We start from the raw sequence: 26,585 nt of genomic DNA on the forward strand, positions 1-26,585 counted from the left end.
TGCTTAGTTTGAGGTTAGAGGAGCATGTTCATTACAGCCAAATTAGTTGGACATCTCAGTACTAAGCCAAGATAACATTTGCTATGGACTTTGGAGATATTTGATGGTACTTTCCAAAAGCTTTTGTAAGAGTCTGAAGCATTACAGAGCTCTTTCGCCTGTATTTCTGACAACAAAATTACTTAAAATGCTAGTTTTGACTGAATATATGATTACTGGGGTGATTGTATTTTCTCCATTTGCCTTTTACTCTATGACACATTAATCTCAATAACTGGAAAGTTATTTTCATGGCATGTGTGTCTGACTATGAGAATTATATGAAAATGTTAAATGTTAGTATGAGTCCCCTAATGTCTTTAAGGAGGAGATGAATTGCACATTAGGCAGCTACTGAAGGAGCTCAGGAGTGTGACTCAGCTCAGCAGGAAGACTTCTTGGCTGAGATATTTTAATATATGTTTGTGCATATGAGCCAGGTGCCAAATTCCTCTCTGCAGACAGCCTGTCTGGTAAACAGTGTGATCATGTGGTCAACAGACCTCGAGCATGATCCAGCCCACCACAAAGAACACACCCACAGCCTGGTTTTCTAACTTGTTCTGTATGCTCCACTGAGCAGACCTCATTTAAGGAAGTCGTCCCATTTTAAATCAACAGGACCAAGGAATCTTGCCTCGTTCTTTAAAATACTCCTTCGAAGTACTCCATCCACCTGGTTTGAAAAGCATATGGGAGCCTTACCCTTTCCTAGGGAATTCAGGTGCATCTGGTCTTTCTGAAATAGAGGCAAACTTCACAGTAGGAAATGAGGAGAGAAAAACATCAGTATCAGAAGATGCTCACCAGGGACATGAGGGAGTCTCCAAGGATGACAGGGTTGACTTTTTTCAGCTGTCTGAAATACTAGGAGTTCTGAGACAGAGCATATGATCCATGAATCTAAATTTTGTTTTTGTAGTAGTGGTTTGGTAACTCGATGACATTTAATAGTCTGTGTATGGAAGGTCGTTGTAAATGATCTTGTGCTCCTTTCTGGGTTAAAGTTTTTGAATGAATTTTGTTCAAGTCCAAAATCTTTGCAGAGATTCTCTCCAACACAGGCAAAGAGAAGCACTACTGTCATTGTCTATGCAGCTGAAAAATAGGATAAATTGCTCTAAGTATCATGAGAAATATATGGTATTTAGATAGGTTTTGCTAGAAAGTATTCATCACTCCTTGTCAAATGATATGGCCAGTCATTTAAAACCTTTTGCACAAATAAGAACAGGCACCTGTTCACCAAAACTAACTAGTGACTTGGGAAGTTTTTACTACTTTTACCTAAATATTTGTTTGTGGACTTGTGAGCATAACAGCCAGCTGAACTTTACTCATAATTTTTCTTAAGTATACAAATTCTTTGAAATACTAATTATAGCTGTAAACATTTTTGTTTCAATTTTTGTGAAGGCTTTTTCCTGTAGTGCCAGTGAGGGTCATATACAGACAATGAGTCAGCAAGGGAGAAGTAAGACAATTTCTGAGCACTTGCTGAAGATAAACTTTACTGGCATTTTAATTGGTTTATTTATTTGTGAATGTGGCCTGAACAAATTTAATTATAAACCAGAGTGAATTCCAACTCCACCATAGGATGTAGTCGCTGACATTGACATTGACATTGGCAGGACCAGGATGTTACCACAAATTGTTTAGAGATGTATAACTTTCAAAAATGCCTGCATTGGCTGGCTGGCTTCCCCCTGATAACAATTCCTTTGGGCTGCATTTTTCTTTACAGTCCTCCAATTTCCCTAGTGTGTCAGACCACCTCAGTCTGAAACTAAAGACTTTGCTCTGTCGAAATGTAGGGATGTTGAAAACCTCACATAATTGTTCTTTTACAAGTCCTGTACCCTAATCCTGGCAGCATGATAACCCAAGAATTTTTCTTACACAGAGTTAATAGGTGGAATGAAATGAGATTTTTGAAATAAAAACAGATTTCAGAAACCTTACAAACAAGACTGAGTTTTTCAAGCTGCAAAGCCCTTTTGTCATGTAGCAATCCCATAACTGACCTAATGTTGCTCTAAAGAAAAAGGATGCAGACATAAGACCTAATTCAAATACCCAAATTCATCTGCCAGAGCAATTTTTAGCTACAAACAGAGACTTTGGTGCTTAAATGAAGAGCCCTAATTTCATCCAGTGGAGGGGACAGATACCCAGAGGCATGGGCTCCTCTCCAGTTGACAACCCTGTATTTTGGTGCAGGTGGCCTGGTTTCAGAGCTGGGCATTGGTGTGGTGCACCCACCCACAGGTGGCATAGGAACAGGGATGGAGGATGAAGCTCAGCATTGTCCCAGGGGCTGAGTGTGGCAGGGTGTGGAAAGAGATCTTCCCTCTGCACCCAAAAAAGTATGTGACTTCATTGCACAGTATAGACAATGCACATTTTTAACACTTTGTTGGATTTCAGAAAAGTGTTTATGAAAATGCAAAGAGTTAAAAGGATTCATGTCACACCTATCTGTTTATCAGAGCTATGGCCCTGTGACACTTGAAATCCTGGGACATTTCCCTGAAAGAATAAAGAACTACAGAGCAAAAAACACTAATTCTGATCTAATACTGAATTCTAATACAGATCCTCAAGGTCAGAGACGCCCATGCAGCACCCACCATTCTGCATGCACCTTGCCTTTCCTTCTTTCACAGGAGGAATCTTCCTTGAGTGGCTGCAGATCCAGTGATACTCAGTGATCCCTCTTCAAACACAATTGAATACACTCTACCTATTTTTTTTTTAATTGTGATTCCTAATTCCAAGATTTCCAGCCCCTCTCTAAGACCTACAGAAGCTCAGACTGTATTTAGCATTTTCCCTTCATTCATCCTGATTCTGCCAATCTTGGGATAAGCCTCTGAGGCACTACTTGGTTTCTTTTTCTTCAGACTGTTTGCAGATACACTGGCCTGTATTGCACAATTCTGAAACCCAGCACTGATCCCTCCAGGAGTCACGGTGCCCTCCAGCAACCTCCCATTATCTTATCTCATCCACCAAAAGCTGAAGGCTTTGGAGACACATTATTCTGCCACACAACAATAACAAGGTTGCTGGAAATGGAGTTGCTGCCTCTTTCTTCTACTGGTAGTGATACAGATTCATTAGTCCCACCAAGTCCTACTCCAGCCACAGGGTCATCCTTTGGCTAGTGATTATTCCTTTGAACTCTGAGGATGACTAGGTAGTCCTCATCTCCAAACACCTGTTTCATTCCTCCTCCACCCTGGGGACAATTGCCCATCACAGGTAACCACATCTAGGTGGATCCGTATCCTGAACCAAGCTACTGTCTGTTCACAGGGATACCAAAAAGGTAAATGGGATGAGGAGCCCACACCTAGCCAGATTTATGCTTCAGTTTAAGCTGTTGTGGAATCACACAAGAGTTACCTCATCTTTTTTCCCCTTATACCTGTGTCTGAAAGCCCTGAGTTACTGCTACATGTAGCTAACATGAAGACAGCTTTGTCCTTCATCTGCACAGAGTAGAGGATTTCTGGAAACTGACCTTGACTGATTGGGTAGAATTCATTTCTCTAAATACAGAGATCTAGCTGAACAAAAAAGCTGCACTTGGGGCACAACAACCCTATGCAGTGCTACAGACTAGGAGAAGTCTGTCTAGAAAGCTGCCTGGAGGAGAGGGACCTGGGGGTGTTGGTTGACAGCCAACTGAATATGAGCCAGCAGTGTGCCCAGGTGGCCAAGAAGGCCAATGGCATCTTGGCTTGTATCAGAAACGGTGTGACCAGCAGGTCCAGGGAGGTTATCCTCCCTCTGTACTCGGCACTGGTGAGACCGCTCCTCGGATCCTGTGTTCAGTTCTGGGCCCCTCACCACAAGAAGGATGTTGAGGCTCTGGAGCGAGTCCAGAGAAGAGCAACAAAGCTGGGGAAGGGGCTGGAGAACAGGCCTTATGAGGAGCGGCTGAGAGAGCTGGGGTTGTTTAGCCTGGAGAAGAGGAGGCTGAGGGGAGACCTCATTGCTCTCTACAACTACCTGAAAGGAGGTTGTAGAGAGGAGGGTGCTGGCCTCTTCTCCCAAGTGACAGGGGACAGGACAAGAGGGAATGGCCTCAAGCTCCACCAGGGGAGGTTTAGGCTAGACGTTAGGAAAAAATTCTTTACAGAAAGGGTCATTGGGCACTGGAACAGGCTGCCCAGGGAGGTGGTTGAGTCACCTTCCCTGGAGGTGTTTAAGGCACGGGTGGATGAGGTGCTGAGGGGCATGGTTTAGTGTTTGATGGGAACGGTTGGACTCGATGATCTGGTGGGTCTCTTCCAACCTGGTTATTCTGTGATTCTGTGAAAAAGACAAGAGCTGTGAGAACTTAAGTGCCCTACTGAATCTCACTGCTCCTTCCTCTGTTCCATCATTCTGTCATTAGTGGGCACAGCAGCTGATGGTATTTAAAGATGGTGTGTGAGCTGGCTGCTTTCTACAATCCAGTCCTCTTGTGTTTCACCCCCATCTAGAATAAAAAGGTTAGAGACACTTGAGACTATATCAATGTCTATTCTCTTTAGATGTGTTAATGAATCATGAGTTGGTTCAATCCCTTTTGCGCCTTCCGATACCAGCTGCTTCCATGAACCTCCTGTAGCAAAAATCTTCCAAAATTCCTTACTTGCTGCGTAGGAAAAGTATTTTCTTTTACTACCATTAAACTACTCTACTATTTTCAAAGAGGGCTATTCTGCTCTAATGTTGCAGGATTCAGTCAGTAATAGTTTGAAGGCTCAAACTATTTGCATCACATGCAGAATATTTTAATTACATGCTCCTACTGTAGCTATTGTATAAAATTGTCCCTATTGTATAAAATCCTGCTCCAAAGGCCTTTCAGCCTGATCTAACCCCCATTTGCCATCTGGGATAAGTCACCATCTCCAACAAGATTCTAAAGCAAGTTCTGGTTGTATTAATAAATTGTCTTTCCAGACACAGGGACATGCAAACAGGCTGTCTCACAACATCAGCCGAATGCTAAAGCCTCGCATCTGTCATCCATGCCATGTACTTCCTTCCCCTGTAACTGTAAATGAACCTCAAACTAATGTACATAATGCCTGCTCTTACTGGCAGAGATGTATTGCTTGAAAATATAATGCTGTAGGCACAGATACAGAAATGTCGGGCTAACTCATTGCTATTTAGCTCAGTAAAGGAAAACCTGTTGAGCAGGTTTTCCCAAGTTATCGCAGTTGTTTTTCATTGAGGTTTCTCCTGTCATGAAAGTAATTTGGAAATAAGATAGAGCTTCATGTTTCAGGTTCCAGAACAATGTCAGAAACAAATGAAACCATTATTTCATACAGCTGCAACAAGATATAAATGGGTATATTTTAAAATAAACTGAAAACCTAAGCAGGGGAAAATAAAAGGAGAAACAAACAGTTTGAACATCTAATACAGTGTTGATAAATCTGATGGATAGGGGAAAAGAATTAATCAGTAAAGAACTGGGAGCAAAAGAACATAGAGTAAGAATAATGTGTTAGCTTATGAGAAATAATTTTTTTCTTTCTTTGCTGTAGGTGTTTGCATTAGCCATAAGTCTCTCAGTACAATCAACTTCTTGCTAGTTCAGTGAGGTATCTTGACATGTGCCAAGAAGAAAGCCAGGGTATTTGATTAACACTGAACCAAAGGACACAGATGAGGTTTAGCAGCTGTTCCCCTGTTGACTACCCATGAAGGATCCATGAAGCTGGGCCAGAAAAGGCAGGGCTCAGCCAGTCCCCAGAAAAGTCTGATATCACAGGAGAGATTCAGCAGAGGTTCAACTCTTGTTTTAGTCCCAACTATTCAAGATTCAGAGTAGAGGAGCTTCATCTAGCCAGTTCCCTTGGTACAGTGCGACTGTGCCACACCATATGGACCAACTTTCTGCTTTCTCTTGTAACCTGCAGTTGAACCTTATCCTGCAGTGGAGACTTCCCACATGCCTCAAGGTTCTTATACAAAAAAAAAAAGACAAAGACCCTTCCAGGAAATGTTTGCTTGCTGTATATGGTGTTTGATTTCCTTCTGCTGAGTCTTTTCTATCTCTGCTTAAAGCTCTTGTCACCCAATAAAAGTCAATCATTGCATTCACCTGGGAGTTCTGTGTCAAAGGCAGTTTTGCAAGCTATCCTCCCCTTCATAAATAATTCAGTGAAATAACCATTTGTAAGAGAGTAGGAAAAGACAGCAGTTAGATGCTGTTAGTTGTGTTTCCTCGAGGACAGGAATAGATAATTTCTTCCCGTAGAGTAAACATAGTTTGTCATGCTTGTGCCAGTGAGGTTCAAACCATTTCTAAAGCCCTTGTTCCAACTGCTCCGAGCAGTCAGCTGTATGTATGTGCTTTTTGCTTTGCAAATGGGAATTGAATTTATAGACAAAGAACTTTCCTTGCTGCCTGTCTACCCACAGCTGAAAGCTGTCTTCCCAAAAGCAAGAAGCAGTAATCTTCAAAAGTTTCTCCAGTTTTCAGTAGGCTTTTAGTCGTTGTTAGAGAGCAGTCTCTATTTCACTGTGAAATAATTTCATATGTTTTTGCAGCGCTGAGCAATTTTAAATAAAATAAATTAATGGTAACACATCCTTGAAATTTGCCACTTCCAGAATGAAGAGCCAATATTTTCCAAGGATGGTCGGAAGTTTTTCTTTGTCCGAGCCATTCCCCAGGGAGGACGCGGGAAGTTCTACCACATCACCATGTCATCATCACAGGTGACTCGCTGCTGCTTTTGGTCTCACCCGAAGCAGAAAGCAATAAAAAGTAGTATATGTGCTTGTACTGGAAGATGCAAATGTAGATTATGGGTTTTGTACATAAACAAAAACCATCAGCGATGCTTTATTGGCATAAGATAACATAAATTTCCAAATTAGATACTTTGAAGAAAAAGGTCAACCAGCTTTCTTTTTTCCAAACAATGCTATTGTTTCATTCGGGATTTTTTTTAATAACTTCTTAGTTGTTCCTAAATAAGTAAATCCCTGTGCTGCTATAAAAGATTAATCAGAAGCTTGTACTGCATTACAGGAAGGAATTTGAAGCTATTCTGTGCTAAATTCATCCCATTATCTTCAGTGGAGTTATGGTTAAGATGATTTTGACTCTGTTATTTGTATCCCTGAAGATTCACAGATATAGCAGGGGGAGGGGTAGAAATTACAGAAACGTGGTTTATTTTTGTTATACAACACAGTCAAAAGATTCATTTTTCAGAAGAGAAGCATTGCTCAGGTAACCTCTTTTAATAACAAAGAAACCTAATTCTCTTTTCTTTCTGGCAGCCCAATAGTAGCAGTGACAACTTACAATCTATTACATCTGGTGACTGGGATGTGACAAAGATATTGGCATATGATGAAAAGAGGCATAAAATGTAAGTAAACTTTGGTCTGAAAAATCAGTCTTCCTTTGCTTAGCCCTGAAATATAGGGTTATTGACAATGGTTTTGTATATGCGTCTGAAATGTATGAGCATAAGGGGATGGAAAAAAGAGAGCAGGAGAAGCTGTTTCCATTTTGACTTATACCATTACGTATATCTTGTCTTATTTCGTTTCTCTCTGTATAGTTCAAACATCTCTTTCTGTGACTATGAAATACATTTGTGTAGAGAAGTGATTTCTCCTGCTGTAACTTCTGATGTTAACTTCTGAAGCAAAGAAACGTATTTTCATTGACCATCTAGATAGTCAGTTTTAGAAAGCATCTTTTATTGACCTGCAAAATATATCAGTGCGTTAGAAAATAAGTATTTAGTCAGAATACTTTATGCTTGTAAAAATTCTGTAAATACTTACTTTTTTAAATACATTTCTAGAAACTACATAAGAAAATTTTTAGAAGGCTTTCTGGAATCAAATGCCAAATAGACTCCTTTCCAGGCAAAGTTTCAGGTGGATAAAAGGTTTTCAGTTTCTTAATGTCACTGAACAGCTGAGTAAAATGTCTCTGGGCTATGATAAACTTTGAATGATTATTAAGAGCATGATGCTCCCTTAGGGTTTTGAATGCCCTCAATTACCAATAATTTCAGTATGATAGAAGGGTCTTTAGCTCTTGGATGAGCTAAGTAGCAAACTAGCACCAAAGTCTTATTTGCATTTTAACTGACCAGCCAGGCAGAAAATACTACATAGAATTTGTGCAATTAAAATGTACACCTAGGCAAGTGCAGCTTATTGGAAGCAGATTGAAAAATCTGAATAGCCTTCTTGGCATGTTATTCGCCCACAGATGCTACATTTGCTCCCGTTTGTCATTATTCACATGAAATGCATCTTGAGGATCAATCTGGACCCTACACGCTGGATGGAGGTTGGCCACCTCCAGCAGCACCTCTGTTACTTTCAGAGACTATTACTGTACAGCAGGGCTTTTGCTGTTTAGCTAGAAAAGTTCATCAAAGTCTGAGCACAAAATAAGGACAGTGAAGTATTCTTCAGCTTCATACTCTGCCTTCCCTGAAAGTTCAATTCCCTTTTCTAAAGAGGACATTTCAGTGGGTTTTGTATAAGACTCCAGTAAACTATCAGTCTGGGCAAAGAATAAAGAGTGACCAGAGAATTAAAAACAGCTTCTAAAGAAAAAAGAAAAGTGTGTAAAGGAAATTCTGAGCCATAAATCTTGAAACGAAAATGTGAAGATCTTTCACTTAATCTCTTGATCCTTTTTGATCCACTGACATGACCTGTCTGGGACCCAAACATTTCCAAGCTTGTTTTAACTGCCCTACAGCCTACAATGTACTTGCTTGAGCCACTGCAGTGATGTGTCCTTCTCTACCTTTCTCTAATTCAGTTTAAACTTAAGATCAGAAAAATGGCTGTATGAATGAAGATGTGTGGGATACTTATAAACGCCCTTGTGATGATACAATTGCTTTTTGATTTTTTTTTTTCCACAGTTATTTCCACAGCACAGAAGATATGCCAAGGAGGCGACATTTATACAGGTATATGCTTTCTTAGCTTCACGTAGAGAATTTCTCTTTTTTCAGTCTTATACGAATCATTACATAAGTGATTACAATAGAAACATTCTTATGTGCTTGTCTTTAATGACATTGTGAGATCTTGAAAGGTTTTGCTGGAATAGACAGAACATTATAACAATAACGTTTGACATTTGGAAATGTTTTATATTTAGTAATTTTATTATTTTCTTGCAAGTTTTAAATTGGTCTCAAGATTGATAAACTGTCACAAAACTTTCCAAGAGAACTGCTACCACGTGAAAGAATTCAGAATTACATAAACTAATGGTATAAGCTGGTTTTATACTTCCAGATAGCAGTTTTCATGGAAATATGATAGCACCTTACCTGTTCATGTAGTTTTAAAGAAATAATGTATTATGTTTGCAAAGGTTTTCTGCCACTCCAGATGACTTTAGTATCCTCTTTAACTGTAAGATGAGTAAAAGTCTGGCTTATAGCAAGCTGTTGGTAGGGTTAGCTATCACAAAGTTCTATGGGAGAAGATGACAAAGGGGAGAAAAGCCAAACTTTAAAATAGTTATTTTGTAGTCCTTATTCCATTTGCCATAATGTTCTTCTCAGGTTTTTTTGCTGTCCTCTCAGCATCTGCAGTGAAGGACAGAGCTGGTGGTAACATGAGTTGATAAGGGACAGTCAGGAAGTTTTCATTCTCTAACATATTCTTATACCTGTTTTTTCCTTAATGGGGATGAAACTAGAGTGAACTAAATTACCTGTAATTGAATATTTTTTTTCCTTTTGAGAGATCTCTGCCTTTTCATTGTAGTCCATAGTTTTTTGACAGTAGCTCAGCTCAGTGTTTATTTTCTTGAAGACAGAAAATCAAAATTATTTTAATCATTAATTTCTATTGAAATGGGAATAAAATCTTTATTAAAAGCTGAGTCCAGGCAGAGCTGCTCAAGAGCTGCTGGCATGGGTCAAAGTGCTTCCCATTCCTTGCTCATCTTGGCATGCAGCTCAGCCTTGTGCCTTGTCAACCTTACCTCTCCACGTATGCAACAGGGAAAGAGATGCCCAAAATGTCAAAGTCCTTGACCTTACTTTGATTACACAGTGATCTTGGCCTCATTTCAGGTATTTGATTTCCTGGGATGGGTAATTTGACCATCTCTCATCGCAGCCCAAGGGTGTCAGCTCAGCAGCAGCCTTGGCACGTGTTCATTGCTCCTCCGGAGCTCTGACAGTTCATATCAGATGAAGATCTGGGGTTTGTTGCTTGGTTTGGTTTGTTTCTGTTTGGGTTTTTTTTTTTTCTTTTTGTGTCTGATTTAGTAGCTTGTAAACAGGATTTAAGGCAGGGACATGATCTGAACCTAAACAAAAAAATAAGAGGTGTTCAGTTAATTCTGTATGGCCCTAAACAAATTCCTCAGCCCAATCTCTTCCTACTTTGAAATGGTAGCAAAACACACTCATCTGCTTTAGAGAAATACTGGAAAGACCTATTAGTTAATATTCTTGAAGCATTTTAAAGCATATAATGCTATAGCAGCACAACATTTTACTTATTAATATTTGCCAGCAAACTGTAATTCATTCTTTAACCCATGGTAGGCTCTTACAGAACACTTGTGAGCATATGGACAGGTCATGTTACCTTCTTCAAAAACAGCCTCCTAAATCCAATCTTTCCTTTCTACTTGTATGTCACAAGAGCAACCATGTAAGTGCTCGAAGAGGGCTGTGGTCTTTGAGACAGCTGCTAATAAATCAGATCAGTGAGGTAACCAGTAAGAAACTTAAAGAATATAATTCCAGCTCTTTATCATCTGCTATAGTATGAGTAGGTGTAGAAATACTGCTCCGTTGTTTGAAGCCTTCATTCACTAAACTATGACTTCCTCTTGTGGAACTGCAGCCGTCATTTTCTTTAAAAAAATTGACTTTCCTTCATAACCACCTCATAACCACCTGACCTTGCAAAAAAAGACATCAGTGTTATATAGTCTGTATTCTTTATCCAAGGAAAAAAAAATCAATTACTGCTATTTAAACTCAACCAAATGGAAATGCTTTGTCTCTTATTAATGTCGGACACATTATATTTATGTCCCTATTCTGCAGTACAGTAAGGTTCAAGTAATGTTGCTTCCAGATAACATTTGCTCAGTGACCTTCATGGACTTGTCTTAACTTTTTCAGTGCAAGCACAAATGGAAACTTCAACAGGCGGTGCCTGTCTTGTGATCTGATTGAAAACTGTACTTACTTCAGTGCATCCTTCAGTCGCAATTTGGAATACTTCCTCTTGACATGTGAAGGTATGTTGGGTTTTGTTGTTACAGTTGTTGTGCCTAAGGATAGGATTTAGAGCTGGCATTCCTATCTTCAGACATCCTATGTGCCTGTGGGCAGCTTTGAAAGACTGACCATAAATATCTGGGTCACTTTGCTTTTAAAATAATTACTTTTAAGATTGGGGGGTTTGTGTATTTTTATTTTTAACTAGAAAGCTTATGTGTGCAATCTTTTTCTGTGCAAATCTGACTATTGAAGACAGAGATGCATTCATCTAGCCACTCCAAGCATCCAATTTGTGAGAGATAAACCTGTGATGTGAGATTAACTGTGGGTGTCTGGGACTGAGTTCAAATGCATCAACTCTTACCAGTACTGTGAGCAGAGGGAATCAAAGTTAGTTACAATGAAAAGTCAGTTTGCCAGGAAAAGGCATTTTGCAGAAAGCTACCTAATGGACAATGCGAGTACAGAATATCTAGAGTTTCACTGCTCATTGATCATAAATTTCCCTTCACTTGGAGCAATCTATAGGTCTGACAGAGATTTTGTTTGCTGAAAGTGTCTTACGTTATACAAAGGGCTAAGGACAGAGGGCATTTCAGGAGGAGAGCTTCCTCCAGCTCTATTGAGAATAAAGGCAGAACTCCATAGCATTTAATCCTACGTAATTTAATTATAATTATCCTAAACTGCACATGCAATGCATGCACATAGAACTGTATTGCAGCCCTTCTTGGTATTATCCTCACTAGTCATCTGTCTACTGCTATGATGGAAGCTGCTTGTCCTCTAAAGCAACTGTTGCAAAGCATCGAGCCAACAAGAAATGCCTTATTTTCAACAGCTGGGGAGCAAACAAACATGTGTGTAGCATAAAAGAAAAAAGTCACTGTTGCATATACTGTTGTAGAGCAGCTCCAGGTATTCTCTCTGCTGAATGTGAGCAATGCATTTGGTGACTGCCTCTTCTCTGACTGGCAAATACTGTGGTGAACACCAAGCACAAAGAAGTAGTATATTAAATTGCAAAATGGGTAATAATAAGAACAGTCAAGATAAAGGGGAGAAGTAGAATGGTTAACATGACACCAAGCAAAATGTATGGACATGGATATTGTTAAATTATGTTCTGCCCTAAGAAGGAAAGATAGACTATAAATTAACTGGGTTTGTTTCATCGAATCATAGAATCACAGAATGGTTTGGGTCAGAAGGGACCTTAAACGTCATCCAGTTCCAACTCTCTGCCATAGGCAGGGACACCTTCTACTGGATCAGGTTACTCAAAGCTCCATCCAATGTGACTTTGAACACGCCAGGGATGGGTTATCCACTTCTCTGCGCAACCTGGGCCAGTGCCTCACCACCCTCACAGTAAAACAATTCTTCCTGATATCTAATCTAAATCTACTCTCTTTCAGGTAAAAATAAAAAAAATAGCTTGCAATACAGTACAGTGAAATAGCGTTGACGTTACAACAGACTAATAAACAGACTACATGTAAAACTCTGAATCTATAATTATGGCAGGCATGTGCCATACCACTAAACATGCAGTTCTGTAGTAAATGTTATTAAGTTTATGAAGTTTCTCTCTTTACATGAAAATCCCTGCACATTTTGTTCTTGTTTCCATTTCAAGAAAAGCTGTCAGCAGCTACTAGAGACAGTGTCCATTTCCCTTGCACCAAGGTAATAGTTTTACCCTAATTAGAAGCATTTGTGAATAACAAAATTAAGGCTTCTAAAGGATGTTATCTACAGTTATGAGATGATGTGTTTGTATTACACTGTATCTCACACGCAAAAACCTGGAGTGGTATCTGAAGAGATTAATGAGTTTTATTAGTGTGTACGTTAACCCAAGTACACAAGATGAAGATGCCTAACAAATTATGGGTTGGATTCTCAGCTGCTGTAAACAATACCTCCATTCTAAGGTCATTAGAGTTAGATGTGTTTGCATCTGCTGAATGTATCTCTGTCTGAATTTTCATTATACATGACTAAACTCTTAAACTGTAATCTCATTGTAGCACAAATACAGCACAGCTTGAACAATGGAGCTAATATCAATGTCTACATTCAGATACCTTTGTAAAATGTATCAGAAAATGCAGAGATCCTAGTAGGATTTCCATTTTCAACATTTTCATAAAAATAACAATCCATTAAATTTGGTGGAGTTACTCTTTATTTACAGAACTGAACATGAGAGGGGTTTCAAGTTCATTGCTTTCAAGCAGTTTACAGGAACAACATTTCTTTTTAGCACATTTTGTGCAGGATCCATCTAACTTCACATGCCTGCTATGGGTACATTTACATCAGAGGCAGCCCCCTTTGATTCCTGTTACAGCTGATGTGGGTCAGGTCAGTGGAATGATCTGTTCTGGCTAAAATGCAGACTTCTGGATAAAAGTAAATGTCTCCTCAGACTTTGGTCATCCAACTGGCGCAGAGTAGTTTTGGTTTCATTGAGAATCACTTGGATTCACTAATAGGAGACTTCCTTTTCCACAGCTCCTCAGGCTGCTTGGTTAGAGCCTGGCCTTGCCTTGCTTACTCAGGGTTTTATTTTTTTAGGCTTAAGCAGCCATACTCTATTACCTTCTTGATTAGCAGGAAATCCTTTTTATTCTTCTACATATATAATACATAGGTGGAGAAGCTACTAGAATGAACACACATCAAGTGGCCCTGCTTATACTGCAGCTGATCAAGCAGGCAGCGCAGCAGAACCCCACCAGAGGGGACAAGTGTTTGTCTTAAATCTGCTAGCCAGGGACTTCTTCCAGGAATTCTCACCTCTGTTTCTTCCCCAACAAATAACAGTTGAATTCAATATTAATGACCAGAGAGTGGCAAAGAGTACCAATTGGCATTTGGTGCTTTCTTCTTCATCTACATCATTTAAAAGCACCCAGAGCCCAGTTCTTGCTGCGTATTCTGTGACTGCCTACAAAAGTCTGTTTGTAATAGTAACTTTTTTATGACTTTATGTCAGACTTGTGTGTATTTTCAAAGTTAGCTAAACACAAATTATTTTACTCTCATCAAGCCTGTAGTAATTTTTATGAATTGTACTTTCTCAGCCCTCCACAGGATAAATGCACAGGCAAGTATTTATGGCTTGAAAACAATTTCTGTACTGACAGTTAGAGACTAACCTCGACCATACTTCACTCTGTCCGTTTTGTTAGGTTGCTTTGTGGCCTTCAGCAAACTTTGCTGAGTTTAGAGACACAGAGACAGCTGTGGCTTAGCTTAACGTCTCTGAAAGGGATGGCAAGGTTTGTAAGATTTGATTAATCAACTGATGCTTGTAAAGGACTCTCCGATGCTTGAATGAAAGGCACTAGAAAGGGAAAAAATACATCTTTTCAAAAAAACCCAAGGAAGGTCTGGCATTGCTCCTTTGATCCCAAAGTTCAAGAGTTGGAAGTTTTCTGCTTACTGTAGGTAGGCAGAACTATGGTACCTTAAAGGCAGCATATAATTGTCTTAAAGCAATTTTTTACTGTCCTGCAGACTATGTTTGACAGCCATGCTACCTGACACAGACTGAAATGAGAAAAGTATTCTATAATAAAAGGTAACCTCTCTTTCAAGAGAACAATGTAATGCTTACTGTCAGGAGGCAACATTTATTGCAAATACTCGGTCCCAGAAGGCTAGTTACCTTATTCTTCATCTAATTTTATATGTTCATGATTGAATTGCTGTAGCAGGATCTAAAGAAACATGATGCTTTGCAGACTGCTGTAAGATTATCTCCTCTAGACACTGTTGGAAAAGCAATATGTGCTGGAGCAAGGTCACTCCTACTGTCATTTTCATCATAAAATATGAGCTTACACTTCTGTCTGTTCTCATAAACAAGCACTGCCACTGATTTCCTCTAAGATAAACAGAAATATCTGGATGAAAGGTTTTTGCTACTTTATACATAAATTTAATTGAGGATAGGGTTTTCTCATCTGGCATGGGATGTGAAATTCAATTGCATAGACAAAATGGTAGGATATAACAAGTTTTGCAATTTATTCTTGTTTCTTTAGCGGGGCTTAGGCATGTACAGAGGAAGCCTGAATCACACTGAGCCAGTAAAGCAATAAAACCCATTTTTAGGTGATCAGTCCTGATCATCTGAAGGATGAAACCTTATCAATGACTACTACTGTAATCAGATGTGGGGTGTTTTAATATTCCCATTTTAAATAGGTGCACCTTGTCTTCAATGACTTCTTCCCTTGGTTCCCATTTTAATCTGACAGCATTATTAAAACTTGAGTCCTAATGGGGTTGTTCACTGAGGAAGAAAGGGTATGCAATCATTTCTACTGCAGGCTAGCTTCTATTCTGATGCTTCATGTAGCAGGTTTGGTTACAGCATCTTTACTATCGTGAAAAAATCTGTGAAGTCACTGAGACATTTGCTTGAACACGGAACTGGCAAAGATTTTCTGGATTCTGGAATTCAGGTCCCTGGAGTTCAAGTCCTTCCTATTGCAGACAGTGTTATCATAGCATCCTTTATGTTAAGTGGTCTGGCTCCAGCAGCTGACTGCAACCATAAACTGATCTTGATCAGTTCAATGCACTTTGGGAGGTGTTTCCCGCAAAGGGTTAATGCCTTGTAGTGTTGACACAAGAGAACAGTGAGGAAGACCTCTGGCACATGCGTACATTACTGCAATTCATGCCATTTAATACATGATGAAAATGATGAGAGGGTGTGTTTTTCATGGAATGCCTACCAACCTGCTAATTAAAGTTCTCGATAATCATGCATTATGAGGAAGGGATTAATCATTTTTAAGGATGACACAAAGAAAACTGGTAGTTACGCAGAGGGGAAAGGACTGTAGAGAGGGCTAAGAGGAAACTACTGTCTCATGCTCAGCATGGTTGCTGGGGCTAGGGAAGTGCTTTTGCCACTGCACTGCATATTGTGCTTTCATTCATTGACTGACTGGGGGAAAAAACAACTTTCACTTTGTAAAGAGACAGCAGTGTAACTTAGAAGAGGGAACACTATTTTCTTCTATAGATCTCAAGTCCTTCCTTCTTTGCCAGAAACAGTAAGATTGTTTTGATTCAAAATATCATAAAATCACTGTAGTTCATCCTAGCCTTTTGAAGGTAATCTCTGCTGGAGCCTGTGTTTGTAGTTGACTGATCGCCTTCGCTGTCAGTGGTTTGCAGGTCAAATGATTTTAAAACTGTCTCTCTCTTTGGAGGAAGGAAAATAGACTCTTCTAGCAAGAGTGTCAAAGTATTATCACCTGACTTGTATGTCCTCTCTGGTGCTGCAGTTATCAGTAGCTTAGCCTAGATGCTGTAGATCAGTAATCACAGTAACAGAAATGAAGTCACTTCTGCCTTTCCTAGCAGGAAATTCTATATCTGTAGAGTAAAATTATAAGTTGTAACTGAGCTGTGCTTGATAAAATACCTAAAGAACCAGTGGGGAAAAGATTTATCTGGGTATATATCTGCTTTTCCCCCTTTTATGTCCTCTGAGCCAGCAGCCACGAAGACAACTGCTCTGTAACTACACTCCCAGCCCTATAGTGCTGAAGGATGCCTATAGGCCTGGGAAATCTTTAAAAACAGGATTTGTAGCACTTACGTCCTAACAGATAAAATCCTGGTTCAGTCCCATAAATGGTGAACAAGTGATACAAAAGCACAGAACAGGAAATCTTTGCAATTTAGAGATCTCCTTGGAGAGTGATTCGTACTAATGAAGAAGCAATGCAACCAAATTAGCAATAATCTGAGTCAAGTTCCTCATACCATTGTACATGTAATTCATTCTGTCTGTGTATTTATGAGTTTTAAAGACAGGTACTGCAAGTTTATTCTTTATAGAGGCAGAATGTAGCTATAAATTTCTCAGCTTCTTAAACTGTTTTTAGAGAATTTAATTATCTTCTTTCATCCTCTTTGGTGAAATATGGAAACACCATTTGCACATAGGAGCACTTAGGAGCATTACTTGCCACTTCCACTTATTAGGTTTATTCTGAGCATTTAAAAAGTCCTTTTATTATTCAGTATTTTGTATATTTACAAAGGTTTTTTTTGAGTCAACAGACTTTCACTACCGAGTTTCATCAAATCATCTGGCTCTGCTTTGTGGCAGTTTGTTCTCACCTTGCTTTTAACCACATTTTAACACCATAGAGTCCAGAGTACAATTTAGTTCAGTATTATAGGATGGAGAGTTCTAAAACCATGTTTGGAATCATTTGACATATCTGGATTTTTCTGCCTTCTGATGTGGTCACAGCACAAGGTCCTGATGTTACAAATCTGAAGTGTGTGATTACATTTCTGGAGGATATCATATAAATGGAAATGTTTAGTGTAGGTAAGTCTAAATTACAAAAGACATTAAGTGAAATCATTCATTTATAACGAGCGCTGCTCTAAGAGAATGCATCAACTCCTCATTCATGCTTTTTAGGACCAAGATTCAAGACAGGACTCATGTCCTTGATCAGTGCAATCTTTCTAAACCAGGTTAGTGATTGCTAACTACCATCCCTCCTGCTTTCTTTTAATACAATGGCAAGGGCTTTTTACTGAAAAATACTAGCCAGCACTCCTGTGCAAAAGAACTTTTAAAGGAGGCTGGAGGTGGTCAGAAAAGTGGGAAAACTGGGTCATCAATTCTGCCTCATGTACTGCATAGCCCAGTGCAGTACAGACTGAGATAAGCAGCCAACAGCCACGTGGGTGGGAACAACCTTCGAAGCGCCAGCATCCAATACCATTACCACTGACACAGTTCAGCTCAAGTATATAAAGCCCATGATTTTTTTTTTTCTTAAAATGTGAGTAAACATAAAATTCTGGGTGTTGTTTCTGATATTGTAGTATTGCAGCCATACTTAGATGCCGTTACTGCATAAAGAATTTTTTTTGGAGGATATTTATTTGGAGAATCTCCTAGTAATTTATTCTCTGATTTATCTAGGCTTGAATGTGTCCAAAGAAAAGCTAAATTAAACCCAAGAATTTACTTGATTTACTGATGAATTTCACTGTAACAAAGTAACACATTATTTTGCCCATCCTCTTATATATACAGTTAGATTCATCTGCAGTTCTTATGATGCTGAGCTTGGGGATTTTTTTTCCCTGAAACTCGGATAAACTCCTATGAGTTTTAATCAATAAGCATCGTCATGAAAATTGTACTAGTTTCATCGTAACACTCATGAAATTTTTTGCCTGTAATATTTATGACAGGGTTTTCTTCTGCTAGGGATTTTATTTTCTGAATAAAAGTGTCTGCCTCAATAATGAAGATCATGACATTTGTCTTTCACCATGAATTAATCGGATCACATTTTGCTTCATTTTTTCCATTAACATGAGGGGGACATGGGATCATCCCAGAGACATTATTGGCAGCAATTTGTACACCTATGTCAGTTTTAACAAGAAGAGCTTACTATTATTTAATATCTGTCTCTCAGAATAATTCTATACTGAGATTTATCTGGACACAGGGAAGAGGGAAGAGAAGTTTTATGGTTGGTAAACACTGCACTAAGCATTTAATTTGAGCTATGGAAAGATGTGTGAAGCCCTTTGCAACCTTTCCCTAGATGATCAATTTCTTGCTTTTACGAAATGGGGAACAGAGGTACAGCAAGAATTACTGGTTTGCCTATGGCCATATCTTGAGTCAAGTATCGTGACCCCCATTTCTTTCCTCATATTGCAAGACAGCACTCCAAGGAAAAGCACCATTGACGGCTGGGACAGACCAGAACTGTGTCTAGCTCTGTAGCCTTTCTCCATCAGTGGCTGGTTCATAATTACCCTCTTCAGCATTTTTGCAATAATGTACTCATCAGGGACGTCTCTGCCCAGCTCCTGCAATAAGAGGTTGGTTAATGCCTTCAGGCAGGAGAATAATGAACCTCTTTCTACTTCTTTCTCAGTTCTTTCATTTAATCAGACCTTTTTAACCCATGCCATTTGGGCCAGACCTACCATCCCTGGAAAGCCATGGAAAATTCAGACACAAGGACTTTTTTATAGTAACTATGGACAAGGTGGTGCCAGGAGCCATAAATCGATTCAGAATGTCTACCATTCATAAAGCAGAAGTTCATAAATCAATGTTTTGTTCACAAAATCTAACCACGTTGCGCATGTATTGCCATCCATCTCCCGTGGAAATCTTGCATATCACAGTCTTATCAATAGCATTCCCAGAATTAGATTGTTCTTAGTAGCGGTAAACATCAGTGCAAGCAATAATGAAATAACACAGCTTAGCTCTTCCCTGGATATGTTTAACTATTTAGGGACTAGAAAACAACTCAATATTTAGGCAAACAAATCTGCAAAAGATAGGTGGATTGCTTTCTTTTCCCATTTCTATAACAAAATAATCATGTTATTTGTATAGTACTGTTGGATTCTCCGAATCCTGTGTCGAAGGTGGATACCTATGACACATGTACTCTCAAACAGGTTGTTTTTTATACTTGTTTTAGTTTGTTGGCCCATATCTAGACATGGAGGTCAAAAACACATTTGGTAACAGTGGTTTGAGAAGTCCTAACTAGCTTCAAAATGCTAGTTAGGACTCATGGGTTTGATTTTTCTCTCTGCCACAGGCTCCTTTAGACAAGTCAATCAGGTCTTGTAATTCCAGCTTCCTAGAGGTGCTGTGCAAATAAAATCCATTATTGATTGCAATGCTAATACATGCTGTGAAAATGAGGGGCATAGAGGCTTCTATATGGATAAATGACCAGAGTGGTTTCGAAAGACTCAGTGAATCTTCAATCCATTCACTGCAGAGAAACCTTGCTAGCAGAAAGCCAGCTATTAGTATGCAGGAGAGAACTTTTTTTTGAAAACCGGCATGTAAAATTATTAAATCATGCTGGAGTGAAGAGTTAACAAGGCATGGCTGCACACATTTGCTGTTAGCTCACAGCACCGCGCATTGTTTCATCTCAATAGCAATTCAATAACTAGTCTGTAATTACATTGCAGGCTTTAATAAGTGCGGGGCCAGTCCTCCCAGGTGCTGAATGCTCTTAACTCCCTCCAGCCGCAGCGGGAGCTGGAGATACTCAGTGCAGCAGAGGAGTCCCTCGGCATGTCATGGAATGGGTCTCCAGCAAGACCAGACTCACATGCCACCATAGCATCGTTCAGTCCCTTTAGAGAAAGGCAACGCTCTCCTAAATGAAGGATTGAATATTGAGTTACAACAGCAGTAAAGCAGTTATGAAAAATATAATAATCCATTTTGGCTTAAAGCACGTCATTGTGTATTATATGTTTTTATGGCACTGTGAGTGTGTTAGGAACTGGGAGGCCCAGTGCAGCTCTGAGGGGGAATATCATCATGTGGCTTTTTTCGTTTTGGAGATTCCTTGTATATGTATGTGTATGCAATTTCCTCTTTGTGGGTGATACGGAAGTATTGATCTTCTAAGAAGGATTTGAACAGGGAAAAAGGCATTTACTTGTCGAACACTACAGAGAGAGTTTCATTATGGGTGTTTTCTGTTGATAACACCCAGGTAAAAATGGTAGAAACTCTTTTTCTTGCTTTTGAGAGACAAAGAAGCTGAAGTTCTTATTTAACCTCTCCAGGTAACCACTTCATGTGGCTTGAGGCATCCCTGGCAGATGGCTGGGGAAGGCTTGCTGTTGTGAGTACAAGCATCTCACTCCAGGGCCTGAAACAAGTATTAAATATACAGAGGGGAAATACCTACATTTAATCCCTACATAAGCTTAGTCACCTAGAAAGCCCACTGCCTGGCGATATTTTTGAAGCATGAGGGTCTAGCGTCAACTAATAATATCATAAAACCACCCATCATGATAATGGCAAAGCATATTAGGAAGTCTCTGAAGCACTTCTTACTGAAATTCAAGTAAATGCTTTCTAAGTGCAGCTGGTCCCACTAAGAGGGCCAGAGCTTGGCAATTCAGGTGACCTTTGGTAAGAATCATGATAAATTATGTTATTGTGGTAGTCTGAAGAGACTTAATTAGATGCTGAAGTAACAACGAGTGCTGAAAGGGAGTTTTATTAGCTGAGTCGAGAGCCTGTGGATAGGGAAGTGCAGTAGGGGTTCCCTGGTTTAAACAAACGTGAAAGGTTGCTTCCCGGATTTTACTAATGGGTTATGTACTAGCTGCTACCACACTTCAGTATAGCCACATCAACAGCTCTGAAGACCCCAGTCAAGGCTGAGAGCCAACATTAGATGCTTTCCTTACTGAATGTGCCATAAGCAATAGCTTCTAGGCAGTGACCAGGAGGAGGAGGCTTGGGGGAAGGTGGTTTCTACCTGCTGTCCAAAACTGGTTGTGCTTCTTTCTGCTCAGCTTTTCTGCTCAGCTTTTCTGCTCAGCTGTCTGCTCATCTTGCTGTGAAACGTAGTAAATCCCTATAAAGCACCTTACAGTATTTTTCCTCGGTACATCACACAGTGCTGTATGGCCACAAGGACTGGAAGACAAAGTTAATGCTGCTCCTGAAAGAGAAACCCCATCCTCTGTCCTCCCTTGGGGTTTCTTCACCAGTCCCCTACCTGTGCCACAAATAGGCTCATTCTGACCTAGGTCCAAGAACTGAACTGAATGAAAATTAAGTAATTTTTTTTTCTGCTGGGATCTGTTCTAGAAGCTTTTCCACAGTTTTGCTGGACAGTTGTACAAACAATTCTGATTGCACAAGGGAGGGGGAAATGCTGGGATGGGATTAAGTGGCCAAGGTGAAAATGGAAGTGGACAACAGTAGACTCAATTTTTTAGGGAATTTTTTAGGGAATTTTTTAGAGTGAGAATTTGGGAGCATTTTATGGGCTATCCAATGATTGCAGATTGTTACTGCTGCACCCCAGAGTAGACCCATGTCTATCTTCTCTATTATTCACAGTTAAATTACGGTTTTCATCTACTAGCCCAAAGTTACATTATTTTCCAGCACATCAAGTGATATGCAACAACAGAGGGGTTTGCTACTTACAGCCTTATGTGCAGCTCATGGTGATTCATATTTTCTGAACCATCTGAGCTGTACATGGCTCAGATTTGGGGTCTACAGCAAGGGGTAGAAATCCAGTGTTTGACACTCTCTACTCTGGAGGTTTGAGCAATGGTGTTGTGTTTCTGGGTAGACCAGGCAACCCCAAGAGTGTGATATACTTGTGCTACTGCACAAGCCAGACATTCTATCCAAAATATCTGGCTAACAAAATCCAAGATGCATAAGAAACATGGAGGTAACACCAAAGTGCAGCTAAATATCCTGCAATGTGACAACAGCCTCCAGGAACCAGGCATGACCCAACAGTGTGGGTGCAGGTTCTCACCCAGCCACATCCTAAATGAGCAGAACAGCCATACTCATGCCTGGAAGGCATTCCCAGTGTTTGCTCACATATTAGGTCACTGGGTGACTGTTATCTGTTGTGACCAGGATAGTTTCCTATACAAGGATGATTACAATAACACTTGGGGTTTTTGTATACCCAGTAGCGGGAGGCTGTAATTAGTGCTTCCAGGCAAACTGTGACCTTTTGGAACTTTTCCTGAGGCTTATGAAGCTTAAATTAGTTTCTGCTGTTTGAAAGCATGCACAGACTTAATCTCTGGGTCCTATTTATATTATAATTACTATATAATTCATATTTGCATTCACTTGACTCCCTTTCTTACTTAACAGCCGAGGTTGGCTCTTGTGTCTCAAGTCCTTTGTGCACAGTTCATAGGTCAGAAATCCCCTGGGTAAAGGCAGGATAGAGAGTGTTCATTCTCACTCTCTCACATGCTCATGTGACTTCAAAATAGCAGGCTGGTATGAAAAATCTCTTTTGCACAAACAGAAGGCACCACAAGAGCTTTTTCTCTGGGAATAGAGAGGATGCTGTTAGTGGAATTGGAAAGAGAACTTCTTTTCTATTGTCTGTTAACTACACACTTATTGAAATAGTCTGAAATTAATTAAAATGGTGGCATTTGTGTATGTTCCAGTCACAATTTGCCTTCCTTTAAGTAGACCATGTAGACCATTCATTTACATTATAAAATATTACACTGTATTGTTATGCATCTTTAATGGGTTGTAAAGTAGCCATAAATACTCAGTCACATGGGATAAGCGAAAAAATAATATGCTTGAATATTTAATAATCAAGTGAATAGAAAGCACCTGTAATTTCCAGTGCATGTGAAAAAAAGAAGATTGTGGAATGAAAGTGAAACTGCTATCCCCTTTAAAACTATTTAATTCTGCAATGCACTCTGTGTTCCTTGCTTTTACACGCTTTAATCCTGTTTTCATTTTGCTTCTTGCTTGTAAATATGAGCTGTCTTGTAGTACCCAAAGGAAGGTGATCTATCATCTTCTTACAGACAGGGTTCTTGTCATTCGGTCATCCCATACATATAAAATTTTATCTGAACTCCACTCGTAGGAAATAAATGACCATGACAACAGGCTTCCTCTGAAGCTTCAAATAATGAAGCTTCACAAATCAGGCAGTGGCCTCCTGCATGTTGAGACTAGAGTGCATGTGCGTTATTTCCAGCTATGTGAGCGACCTTGGTTGCACTCATTATTCTGTAGTGGATAGTACAGATGTTACCATCGTGCAAAATTTAAAGCTTCTTCTAAGGAAAACTGCTTCTTTCACCTTGTTAGTCAGCTGGACAAGCTCTAAGGGTTATTGCTGGCTTTTGTTTTCTTTTTGCATGATACTTGTATCTTTATTAATGCAGTCAGTACATCAAAGGTATATTAAAACCTGAAAATTCATGACAGGAAAACAGCTTAATTGCTAGCCAATGCAAAGCAATTTTATTTTAATTTTGTTTTTAAAGTTCATATAAAACATCAGCTATTAATAAACTGGGTAGGATTTCATTATTTTGATGCAAGAGAATTTTACTTATGGAAAAGAACAAATTAAGATTATCTAAATCAATTTATACTTGGCTTTTAATGGGATAAACACAAAATACAGAATGGGGTTTTATTCTGTTAATGCTAATAAGTTGTAAATGGCACTGGGAAGAAAGTATTTTCTTTCATGGTGCGATTACAAGGAAATATCCTTTTCCCTTGAATATATCAGCAGTATGTTTCTAAGAGGAGCTGGGAGGAGTAATAGGTACTGCAATGTTCTTCCTCCCCCTCCACAGCTCTACCAGGACATGGCTGAATAATCTCTCAGTCATAACTACATTGCCATTTGTGATAATTTTTAATCAAGGAATTACAGGATCGTAGGAAAAGTCAGGTTGGAAGGAACCTTAGGAGGTCTCTTTTGTAACCTCCTGCTCCAAGGAGTGTCAGAGAAGAGATCACACCAGACTGATCAGGGCTGTCTCTCATATTTTCTTAAAGTTCCCCAAGGACAGAGAGTATACAACATCCCTGGGTATCCTGAGTTATCCAGAGACTTTCCAAAGTAGGCAGGGAATACAGAAAATCTCAGGCACATTCCTCCATATACGGCATTTCTCTTAGGATTGGCATATACTAGTCCAATAAGAAACAAATACATTTTTAAAATATGGACAAATGTTAAACTTTTGATTTCATCTCTTTTCAAAGTCTGCAGAAAGCCTGGATTAAAATTGCATGTTAAGATTAAATTAATGAGGGATTCAATTAGAAATAGCAGGAAATAGAACAGCAGTTGGGGAAAGGAGGGTTTGGTATGGGGACTTCTCTGTTCACGTTTGTTCTTCTACCCATAGATCTGAACCAGCATACTGGAATAAAATACCATAGCCTTTTGGGAAGTTAGTGGTCCCCACATGAGCTGGAGTTGTTCCTTACTACCTCTAGTACTTACATCTTCAGGTACACAGTCACAGTGCACTATCAGGTTCAGGAACTCTGCAAGCAAATTTTCCTAACCCACCTCCTTTTGACAGGTGATCTCATCACTATAATGGATAACAGTACTTGCAACATCTCTTGAAGGTCAAAGGTTTTCCATATTCTTCTTTGGAACCATCCACATGCACTATTGCGTTTTGGCTTTTGAAAACCTTCACCAAAGCCTCATGAAAGGAAGGAAATGCTTTCACTCAGCCCACTCAATGTGATAACTCATTGGATGACATTACTAAGGAGAAGAGGATGTGGATTAGTGAATGAATTGTAAGGGAAGGTTAAGTACCAGCTAAATGAAAGAAGGCAGTAGAATATGATGAAGAGAAATGTAAGGCTAATTGGAGATCAGTAGCAGAGCTCATTAGGAGCTGGTCTCTGGAATGACCTTACTTAGATTGTTCTCTGGCGGCATGGGAACACAAAGCTGGATGCAGCTAATGGAGTTTTGTAAGGCCACAAAGCTGATAAGCATCATCAAAAGGCAGAGAGAAATACTGGAGAATCTGACTGTCATGTAGGGTTACAGTGGGAGAAATTAATAGTACAAAGATCAAAATTGTGCTCATGGTGGCTCAGGGAAAGAATTTGTTTTGCATGCTTGAAGCTCAAGAGTTACAATGCCTCAGAAGAGCAGCTGAGTGCCTTGGCATTCAATCCTGATCACTGGATGTCTGCAAACCATGTGCCGGCTGTAGACATGGAAGAGGCAAATGCTTTTTTAAGAAGGATCAGGCAAACAATTATCTGTAGAACTGGGCAAGCAGCAGTCTCACTGTATAAGGACCAGTTAAGACGTCCTCTGAAGCAGGGGTACAGTCCTGATGATTTCTGTTCAGGACGGAGGAATGGAATGTGAAACGCTCTTGCATTATCAAGTAAGAGGAAAAGGAAATTTGTCTTTCAAAAGGGAGCTAAAGTAGTTTATCCTACTGGATGAAAGCTTTAGAGGCACATGACTGCTCTAACTATAATGGGAATACTCATGATTCATAGGAAATCGCTTGTTGGTATTAACCTAATAAGGTGTAAATTGCAGTGACAGCCAGTGTAGCTTCAAGTTACAAGGCAGCTCCTACCAGAAGAGCAAGGCACTAGTAAGAATTACATCAGCAAAACCAGTTATATTTAGAGGGCAGTTGTCAATACTTTTATAAGATATAATTACCTGAAGAAGCAAGGGAGGGTTTTCACAGACCCAGAGGGTCCCGTGTCCTTCCGTGTTTCAGTGACCATAGGACAGACAGTAGGATGGAGTCGCTTAGAGTCACCCTAGCTTTCCACACGGATGTTTGTGAGCACCTCTCAAAATCCCATGGAATGGACTGAGGATCTGCCCATGCTTATTCATTCAAGCAACCTTTTGAAGAACT

At 39.6% G+C, this 26,585-nt stretch overlaps 1 protein-coding gene across 5 annotated transcripts in view; it reads left to right on the plus strand.

The window, feature by feature from the left end:
* Nucleotides 1–26,585, plus strand: part of DPP6 (dipeptidyl peptidase like 6) — a 568,651-nt gene that overhangs the window by 518,712 nt on the left and 23,354 nt on the right. For all 5 annotated transcript variants that reach the window (XM_069859300.1, XM_069859303.1, XM_069859299.1 and 2 more), the window contains exons 13-16: nt 6,670–6,777; nt 7,348–7,439; nt 8,970–9,017; nt 11,208–11,326. In XM_069859300.1, coding sequence (XP_069715401.1) covers nt 6,670–6,777; nt 7,348–7,439; nt 8,970–9,017; nt 11,208–11,326 — 367 coding nt within the window. The remainder of the gene's footprint in view (nt 1–6,669; nt 6,778–7,347; nt 7,440–8,969; nt 9,018–11,207; nt 11,327–26,585) is intronic.

Source organism: Phaenicophaeus curvirostris, chromosome 6, assembly GCF_032191515.1.
Source record: "Phaenicophaeus curvirostris isolate KB17595 chromosome 6, BPBGC_Pcur_1.0, whole genome shotgun sequence".
NCBI lineage: Eukaryota > Metazoa > Chordata > Aves > Cuculiformes > Cuculidae > Phaenicophaeus > Phaenicophaeus curvirostris.